At 36.9% G+C, this 10417-nt stretch overlaps 1 protein-coding gene across 1 annotated transcript; it reads right to left on the minus strand.

Annotated features, from left to right (window-relative positions):
- Positions 1–1688: 1688 nt before the first annotated feature.
- LOC127420113 (delta-type opioid receptor-like) lies at positions 1689–9239 on the minus strand. Its single transcript, XM_051662114.1, has 4 exons — positions 9144–9239; positions 8782–9019; positions 5349–5707; positions 1689–2583 (listed from the first exon to the last, which is right to left on the minus strand). Exons 2-4 carry the CDS (start codon positions 8988–8990, stop codon positions 2018–2020), a joined length of 1134 nt encoding a protein of 377 aa, XP_051518074.1. The 5' UTR covers positions 8991–9019; positions 9144–9239; the 3' UTR covers positions 1689–2017.
- Positions 9240–10417: the final 1178 nt, after the last annotated feature.

Raw genomic sequence — 10417 nt, forward strand, 5'->3', positions numbered from 1 at the left:
TCTTTAATAAAACCTTAAAGGAATAGTTCACCCAAAAATGAAAATTCTCTCATCATTTACTCACCCTCATGCCATCCCAGACGTGTATGACTTTCTTTCTTCTGCAGAACACAAATAATATTTCAGCACTGTAGGTCCATACAGTGCAAGTGAATGGTGACCAAAACTTTGAAGCTCCTAAAAGCACAAAGGCAGCATAAAAGTAATCCATAAAACTGCAGTGTTTTAATCCATGTCTTCTGAAGCAATTCCTTTTTCACTGTATATTGTGCAATTGAAGTCTCTAGAAAAGTGTAATCAAGCTTAGAATCATGTTCGCCACAGAGACGGTCTGTTTCCACCCAATGGTAATGGATCGCTACAGAAGACATGGATTAAACAACTGGAGTCTTATGGATTACCTTTATGATGCCTTTATGTGCTTAAAAGTTTTGGTCACCACTCACTTGCATTGAATGGACCAACAGAGCTGAGAAATTATTCTAAAAATCTTTGTTTGTGTTCTGCAGAAGACAAAGTCATACACATCTGGGATAACATGACAGTGAGTAAGTGATGAGAGAATTTTCATTTTTGGGTGAACTATTCCTTTAAGTTGTTTCTGAATAACTGATCAAATTTTTTATTATTACAATTGTATATATTTTGTTTATAAGGTTATCATTTAAGCTATTATTTGTTAATTAATAAATAGTACATTTTATGATGCAAAAAAATAAAATAATACAATCTTCTATACACATTTTGTTAATTACTTTAGTAAAATACATAGATTATTTATTCACTCTCTGCATGCCGCTTTTAGTTCTCTAATGTAACAAACCTGAAGAAGAACAAGCAGTTAATTTATGTATTCTTTATATTCTTTGATCCCCTTCAGTCAAGAGTTTAATTAAAATATGGTTAAAAACCTGAAGTGGGAAGAGATGGAGCGTGGCATAAGGAGCATCTATCAAGAATTTTAATACCATCTGGCAAACACTTCACACAAAACAGACAAAAACAGATGTTTCTGAGATCCTTTACTCCAATTGGTTCCTTGTAAGCTGGCCACATGACGAAAGATAAAAAAAAAATCACTCTCAACAGCCTCAATTCCACCACAGACACAAAGTGATAAAACTAATAAATCAACAGTTTCCTGAAATCCCCACCCCTTCCCTACTGTCTCAACTCTCAACAACATTTGACATACAGATTTATTTTTTTATTTTTTTTCTGGGAAGATTCCTTTCTTCAGTAGAAGCCATTATAACATATTGTCAGACCACTCAGGAGAAAAATAGCTAAATGGTTTCCAATAATATTATAGAGGCACATAAGAATTTAAATATCATTCAGACTGTACTGTGTCAATAAGTATCAATATAGAAAAATGTTGTATTATATTAAAATATACAGAAATAATGTTATTGTCTGCATGTATGTGCAAGTTTTAATTGCAACAGTAACACATTTTGTTTTTATTTATTTATTTATTTTTTTGGTGTATTGTATACATTACTCCATAAATACTCTTTATATTAAGGTTCATAGATTTTAGACAGCTTTGTTATTATAATAATAATTAAATACTTAGCATATGCAATTTTAATATACAATTTGCATAACCAAAGCAGAAGTAGCCTGTATTTACAAAACATATGAACAACAATAAATAGAAATAATAAATAAGTGATATTCTGGTATAAACAATACCAACACTGGTATTAACAACACATGCAATACAGAAATAAACATAAGCAAATAATAAGACAGTAAACAATGCAAAGTGTCAAAAATGGGGAACAAATGCTGTAAAAAAAAATTACAAATAAAATAAAAATAAAAAAACCTTTTGCCCATGTGAGGTGTTGATGGTCTTGTATGTTGTACAATATATGCATCTTATCACTCAATTTAGAATCTGGCAGATGAAGAGAAATAAACAGTTTTAACCAGATAAAATCATCTATGTTTATACTACTGTACTTAATTGCAACTATCTAACTAATGGCCAAATATTCAAAGAAAACCTCTAATCCATACACAGTGGAATGGGACTTACAACAACCACTCCTTTTTCTTGTGAAGCAGCTGCCTCTTCCTCCACGCCACATTCTCTCTCCTTTTTCAATGACCTCTTGCGCTGATCTTCTAAGTACAAACTGGAGTTGGTCGGCACACAGAATTCACGGAAACACCGCTTGAAGTTTTCATCCAGGAAGGCATAGAGAACAGGGTTTAAACTACTGTTAGCATAGCCCAGAGCAATACAGAAGTGCATGGCTGCCACAGTGACCTGGCTGCCTCCAAGATCCACCTTTCCCAAGGCCTGGATCAGAGCCAAGACCTGCACTGGCATCCAGCACAGCACAAAGGCAGCTACCACAGACAGTACCATATAGGTGATTCTCCTCAGGTTCCGGTCTTTCTCTCTTGAGCCTGAGAGGAGACGTACACTGCGTAGGCGTCGCACCATCAACCCATAGCAGCCACTTATGATTGCCACAGGAATCAAAAAAGAGCAGAGGAACACGCTAGTCGCGAACACAGGCTCCCAGTGTCCTCTTGGGTCAGGCAGGACCACTATGCACTCAACACCTGCAGAGAAGTAAGTTGAGTTAGGGAATGAATTGAAAAAGGTGTTTTAAAGTAGTACCATGATTTACTACGAATCATGAGTGGCCTGATGAAATGGAGAGCAACATCTTCTTAGAAGGGAGCACAAGAGAGAAGAGGGATATGGTTTATCTAATAATTTTGTTCACCCAAAAATAAAAATTCTCTCATCATTTACTCACCCTCATGCCATCCCAGATTTGAAAGACTTTCTTTCTTCTGCTGAACACAAACAAAGATTTTTAGAAAAATATCTCAGCTCTGTTGGTCCATTCAGTTGAAGTGAATGGTGAACAAAATTTTTAATCCCAAAAAGCATACAAAGGCAGCATAAAAGTAATCCATACGACTCCAGTGGTTAAATTCATGCCTTCAAAAGCTATATAAGTGTGGGTGAGAAACAGATCAATATTTAAGTTCTTTTTTACTATGAATGTCCACTTTCACTCTCTTCTCTCCTAAGAATTCTTCTTTTGTTTTTGGTGATGCGCATTCTTTGTGCATATCGCTGCCTACTGGGCAGGGAGGAGAATTTATAGTAAAAATAGGACTTACAATGTATCTGTTTCTCACCCACACCTATCGCTTCTGAAGACATGGATAAAACCACTGGAGTCATAAAATTACTTTTACGCTGCCTTTATATGCTTCTTGGAGCTTCAAAGTACTGGTCACCATTCACTTGCATTGTATGGGTCAACAGTGCTGAGATATTCTCCTAAAAATCTTGTTTTGTGTTCAGCGGAAGAAAAAAGTCATACACATCTGGGATGGCATGAGGGTAAATGATGGGAGAATTTTTATTTTTGTTTGAACTATCCCTTTAAAAAAGTTTTATATTTAAAGAAATTAACAGTAGGGTACAATGGGCTAAAGCAAGACAAAGTGAGTCAAAATACTTATTTGTCATTTTCAGTTTTGGTCAAGGTGATTTAATCAAAAGTGTTTCAATAACTGTCCAATACGTGAAAGGATAGTATTTGGGGTAAAAAAAAAAAAAAAAAAAGCCCCCATAAAACAAAGTGTGGGGTAAAATGCCCCCTCGTCACCTTATAAAAAATGTAATCTGTTATTTTTTTCCATTCACACAAATTATGTTGCTCCATCAATATTCAGTAAAAAGATTTGTTTTTTCCAATCTTGATATACTTTGTGACCTGAAAAAAAAAATATATATATATAATAAAAAAAATAAAAAAAATTCCTTAAAGGAATATTCCCGGTTTAATACAAGATAAGCTCAATCAACAGCATTTGTGGCATAATGTTGATTACCACAAAAAATAATTTTGACTCATCCCTCCTTTTAAAGGCAGCAATGTGAAGCATATAATTTTATAAAAAATCTTACATTCATACTTCTGTTAGAACTTGTCTATTATTTGAGCTGTCAAGTTGCTTAGATTGTTGTTTTTTAAAAGTTTAGTGTTTTAGGGTTTACAGTGTTATGTCATAAAATTGGATATAAATGTACACAGTAAAGGTAAGCGATTTTATCACACTAAAATCATGTTCACACGAATTTTGTTTACATCTTGTGGCTATACTTTTGAAACAGTGAGTATTTTAACGTTTACGGATCTGCCCCATTCACTTCTATTGTAAATGCCTCACTGTAGGTTTTTTCTTTTTTTTTCTTTTCACCCAATTTGGAATGCCCAATTCCCAGTGCGCTTTTTAAGTCCTCATGGTTGCGTAGTGATTCGCCTCAATCAGGGTGGCGGAGGATGACTCCCAGTTGCCTCCGCGTCTGAGAAAATCAACCCCCGCATCTTATCACATGGCTTGTTGAGTGCGTTGCCACAGAGACATAGCGCGTGTGGAGGCTTCACGCCATTCACCGCGGCATCCATGCTCAACTCACCATGCGCCCCACCGAGAACGAACCACATTATAGTGACCACGAGGAGGTTACCCCATGTGACTCTACCCTCCCTAGCAACCGGGCCAATTTAGTTGCTTAGGAGACCCGGCTGGAGTCACTCAGCACAACCTGGGATTCGAACTAGCGAACTCCAGGGGTGGTAGCCAACGTCTTTTACCACTGAGCTACCCAGGCCCCTAGTTTTTGCTTTTTTGAAGTAAAAGAAGGAACAAGCCAAAATATTTGTTTTGTGTAATCAACATGATGCCACAAATGCTGTCGACTGAGCTTAACTTATATTAAATCCAGAATATTCCTTTAAGGGTTGCCTTAAGACCCATTGTACCCTACTTTTGACAAATATGCGTTTCCGATAATGTTCTCACATGAGATGAAGGCTTCAGTCATATTCAGTCCTAGTCAACGCCATCTTATTCTATATAAGGGCTGTCCCCGCTCAAAGTGGCTGCCAAATTAAAATCACATGACCAGTTGAAAACGACTCCCTATTTTCAGACACTTTTGGTTGTGAAATATATTCATCACTGCAGACAAATATGCATGAAAATTGGGTATTTCTACAATAGCATTGGTAACCAAGCATCATCGCCAACAGGTATCAGTATCAATTCCAAGAACACTGTTGTACATAAACAAAAAGGTACTTAGTACACCATTAAGTTATATATTATCATTGTAGGCACAACTGTCTAAGTAGAAGATGTCTAAAAAAAAACACAAACCTTACAGAAATGACAAAAAATTTATACAAATGAAAAAAAAAATTGGACTGACCATCACGAATGATGAAATGAACAAAATGGATCTTGTATGCTTCAGAATGGTGGGCTGAGGCAGTAAAATAGCTACGAGAGAGCATGACTACCATTAGCGTCCTCCTCCACCTGACCCATGATCATGACAGGCAATCCTACGGCTGATGCCAACACCCACACAACCACGTTAAACAGCTTGGCCCGGAGCGGGGTGCGAACTGACAGGGAGCGCACAGGGTGGCAGACTGCTATGTAGCGATCCACGCTCATTATGGTCAGGGTGAAGATACTTGTGAACATGTTGTAGTAGTCAATGGCCACCACAGCCTTGCAAAGAGCCAGACCGAAGGGCCAGAAACCAAGGAGGACATCCGTGCCTTGGAAGGGAAGAGTGGCCAGCACTAGTGCATCAGCCAGGGCCAGGTTAAAGATGTAAATGTTGGTGGCTGTTTCCATCTTCGTGAACCTGTGGCATGTACAAAATCACTCATCAAAAAATGTCATCATTACAGAACATTTTTTGGGAAAAAAACATGTTAGTAACGAAAATAATGCAAAGAGAGTAGTTACTTTGTGTTTACAGGTATGAAGGCAAATCCAAGGATAATCTTTATAAATAAAATTATTTTTTGAGCCAAGTAAAAATTTAAAATTTGTCATTATGTCATTCTAGAAAATACAATGAAATTATTCTGTGAAGACCAGTGCAATTGCATGATCTGTTCACACCTTCACATATTTACAGAAAATGGTATTCATAGCCCTAACGAATGGAAAAGATATTGCAATTGTGCAATATCTTTTGAACTTTGACACACAGTATTGTCTTATTGATCATCTGCCACTTTTTGGAATGTCATGCCATATGACGACATATCGACAAATATAAGCGCAAGCAAGAGCATCATTCAAAAAGCAAATGACAATGATTAAAGCTAGATCTTCAGTATTACAAGCCTTGTAACTATGAATATTGAATCTAAATTTAATCACTCATCTTTATCCCCAAATAAGCAGTTTATACACAGTTTAATCTAAGCATAAATTGGATCTTTCTGGATATGAAGAGAAGACTGTGGCAGTGATGTGCTGACTCCTCGTTAAAAATTCTTACAGCCCTCAAGAGGTAGTTTGACACTTTTCAGTCCAAATTCAATGAAGCTGAAAAATAAGCTATGGTCTTTGAAGGTAAAGAAATATCTGCAGGCGGTGCTAGGCAACCAGCCTAGCAACAGGTTTTAAAATAGGCCCATAGGACTATATATTACCACGTCTGTGAGTAATGACCATACATACACATGAATGCATGAACACACACATTATAAAACACAGCATAAAGACAAAGACACATTCACTTTTCCCTGTATAGCATGTGCGTTTTATACACACCAGAATCATAAACTAACTTTGAGGATGCTTCAATTTAAAAAAGACCCTTATGTGACACAGCAATTCTATTTTCTGACTCTTAATTATGAGGCAGATATGCCCGTACATTAGATCAGCATGGAATTCCTTCATAATTATACCTTCAACGAAACAGTCATGAGAGGGGGCGAGACAAAATGACTACATCGTTGTGCCTGTCATCCTAAAGCAAACACGCAGGCAAAGAGTGTGAGTTGGTAAATTAGGAGGACATTTTGCCTTACTTTCATAAAATCTGCATGAATCTGAAAAATGTATTCTACTTTACTGTAAAAATCATTGCGTATTTTGCTTATCTGAACTTTATGGATTCTGTAAATGTGTTCATTAAAGCTGTCTTAGCTCCTGTCTAGGAGGGTTGGGAAATAACCAAATGTTTATTTAGCAATGTAATAAACATGCAGGCGTGCAGTTTTGAGACTGGCAGACACAATCTACAATGGTAACTGTGGATAGTGAGAGCAAGAAAAGAAAAATTATGTCACTTCAAGCCAATATTTCATCATGTTAATATACAGTTCCATCTGCTGTACAAGAACATGTTGAGTGCTTTAATTAAAAGTATGAATCACACAGTGCATAAAAATTTATCTGTGGAAAAAGCTCATTGATTTCCAGTCTTCATCTTACAGCAAATACTACACAAATGAATAGAAATATATCTCTAAGAAGTGAGCTAAGGATGAAGAATATATGTTTGAATGTATGTAACAAAATCTAAATCGCCTACAATGGAGCACTAACCATATTTAAAAGTTTAAAAAAAAAATGTCTCCCCTTTTCTCCCCAATTTGGAATGCCCAATTCTCAATGCGCTCTAAGTCCTCGTGGTGGCATAGTGACTCGCCTTAATCCAGGTGGCAGAGGACGACTCTCAGTTGCCTCTGCGTCTGAGACAGTCAATCCGCACATCTTATCACGTCGCTTGTAGAGCGCGTTACTGCGGAGACGTAGCGCGTGTGGAGGCTTCACGCTATTCCCTGCGGCATCCACGCACAACTCACCATGCGCCTCACCGAGAGCGAGAACCACATTATGGCGACCACAAGGAGGTTACCTCAAGTGACTCTACCCTCTCTAGCAACCGGGCCAAATTTAGCTGCTTAGGAGACCTGGCTGGAGTCACTCAACACACCGTGGGTTCGATCTCGCGACACCAGGGGTGGTAGTCAGCGTCTTTAATCGCTGAGCCCAGGCCCCCTATTTAAAAGTAATTTAAGGAATAGTTCACTCAAAAGTTAAAATTATTTTATTATTTCCTGACCGTCGTGCCATCACAGATGTGTATGACTTTCTGTGTTCTGCAGAACACAAAGATTTTTAGAAGGATATCTAATCTCTGTTGGTCCTTATGATGCAAGTGAATGTTGACCAAAATATTGAAGCTCCAACAAGCATGTAAAGGCAGCATAAAAGTAATCCATAAGACTCCTGTGGTTTAATCCATGTCTTCTGATGCGATCCAATCATTTTGCATGAGAAGAGACCAAAATATAACTCCTATTTCACTATAAACCTTGACATCAGCAGTTTTCTTGGCGATCCTGATTTCCAGCTCATTTACACTTCCTAGCACCATCTAGCACTCTGCACATGCATCAAGCACTATAAAGTTTAATCGAGCTTGAAATCATGATCGTAAGACCACAATGGCAAGATGTACATTGCAAAAAGGAGTTACCTTTTGGTTGGTTTTCACACAAAACCAATTGGATCGCTTCAGAAGACGGATTAAAACACTGGAGTTTTATGGATTACTTTTATTCTGCCTTTATGTGCTTTTTGGAGCTTCAACGTTTTGGTCACCATTCACTTGCATTGTATGGACCTACAGAGCTGAAATATTCTTCTAAAAATCTTCGTTTGTATTTTGCAGAAGAAAGTCATACACATCTGGGATGTCATGAGGGTGAGTAAATAATGAGATAATTTTTATTTTTGGGTGAACTATCCCTATAAGGTATTTTTGTGTTTGTTTTACCTTGAAAATAACCCTACTCAATGTACATACTTCTTGCATGTATTTCTTCTCTACATATCACTCAATATAGTGAATTCCCTCTAGCACACACACTCAATATGCTCAATATGACCTCCAGCAGTTGTTCTCACCTAATAATTACATACATGACCACGCAGTTCCCCACGAGTCCCACCACGCACACAATTAAGTAGACTACAACGACGGTTATCTTTATGCTCTTAGGTAAAAGTCCATCTTCAACATCAGGAACACTTAAATTCCTCTGCAAAAGCGTGTCGTTAAACATCTGTTGAATGAGAGTGTCTCTGTCGCCGGTCAACTCGTCGCACAGGTCCATCGTTCAACAACTGTTGAAGAGAAGACAAACTGATAGAAAAATTAGAATAGCTTTGAGGTGAGAAATCTGGACGTTTTGGCCAACGCCTTATAAACATATTGAGATATCTGAAAGTGTATTATGTAGCATTGCAAAGTAGTAGCCTATCCTTACCTCACGAAAATGCAGAGGAAACTGAAAGTATGTGACGCGGTCCGGTGAAATTGCATAGAGATAGACTGGTATGAACAATCTCAAATCAAGAAAAAAGGACTTTTACCACTTAAGATTTCATTTTCATCTGGGCGAGTCTTCTGAAAATGTCACCGCGCAGAGTGCGTCGTTCACTTCGTTTGGGCACATTATACAGAATACAGATCGTTACTGTAATCATACACTGCGCGTGCGCGTGATCTTGAAAGAGAGAGAGTGCAACTGTTGATCTTATGATGCTCTTTGTGAAGAAAGCAATCAAGAAGGAAAGAGATGCAGAGAAGATTTCAACAGTTTCATTCCTAGTGGATTAGTATGCGCTCCACATTTTGATACATGCCCATGTGTTCTAGGCTATGGCTATGTAAATCTATAAATTGCCCAGCAAGAACACATAGTGCGGTAAAGTTAGTTTTATATTTGACATTTGTTTGACATTCGCGACAATACCCATTAAACTCTCTGTGCCTATAACATTTTCAAGACAAACCATCTTGGAAATGAATGAAATGGTTTTCTTTGTCTAGCACAAAGCTGAATTTTTTTTAAAAATTCCATATAAATCAATTAAACAATTTAACCATTTGATATTATGACATCACAACAAATATGAAATGTTCTTAAAAATATCCCCTTCATGACACAATGCTCTGTTTGTGGAATTAACATTCTATATGTTTTCAAATAAATATAGTAGTGTAAATGTTTGTAATAGTCTAATTCCATTAAACTCAATGACCATTTGACCTAGAGACATGAAACCAACTAAAACACTCAGAATATTATTCTTCATATAGCACAAGATGAGATATTATAATTCTATAGTCATTGAGTTTAATAGATTTATAGGGATAATTGAATCTGTATAAAAAGTACTGAACATTTACTCTCAAAAACTAGTCTTAGCCTATACTCGGGGTCAATTTTAGGATTTCAATCTTAGGGGAGCTTAGCCCCCAATTACACTATAAAGATATGCACATTTAATGTATTCCACTCTGTTGCATAGATTGTGTTTTGTTTTTTAAAACTTTTTACATCAGTATTTACATCAGTTTACATCATTCATTCAGAATTTTGTCATTTTCAATAATAACTATGAAGTTATAAAAATAACCCGCTTGAACAATGTACAGTAGACAAACCATATATTATTGTAACTGTCTATTTATTGGCAACCCATTTCATCTGTCCAAATCATTCCTTTATTTGTTCTCTATTTATTACCAAAAATT

The sequence above is a fragment of the Myxocyprinus asiaticus genome, chromosome 29 (assembly GCF_019703515.2).
Source record: "Myxocyprinus asiaticus isolate MX2 ecotype Aquarium Trade chromosome 29, UBuf_Myxa_2, whole genome shotgun sequence".
NCBI classification, from domain to species: domain Eukaryota; kingdom Metazoa; phylum Chordata; class Actinopteri; order Cypriniformes; family Catostomidae; genus Myxocyprinus; species Myxocyprinus asiaticus.

Bases quoted from the DNA above. Each gene is read 5' to 3' on its own strand.
- LOC127420113 (XM_051662114.1), bottom strand. From the start codon at position 8,990: ATGGACCTGTGCGACGAGTTGACCGGCGACAGAGACACTCTCATTCAA. The intron at 5,708-8,781 runs GTGAGAACAACT...TACATGCCACAG, and splicing joins GTCATGTATGTAATTATTAG to GTTCACGAAGATGGAAACAG. The intron at 2,584-5,348 runs GTCATGCTCTCT...ACTTCTCTGCAG, and splicing joins GGAGGAGGACGCTAATGGTA to GTGTTGAGTGCATAGTGGTC.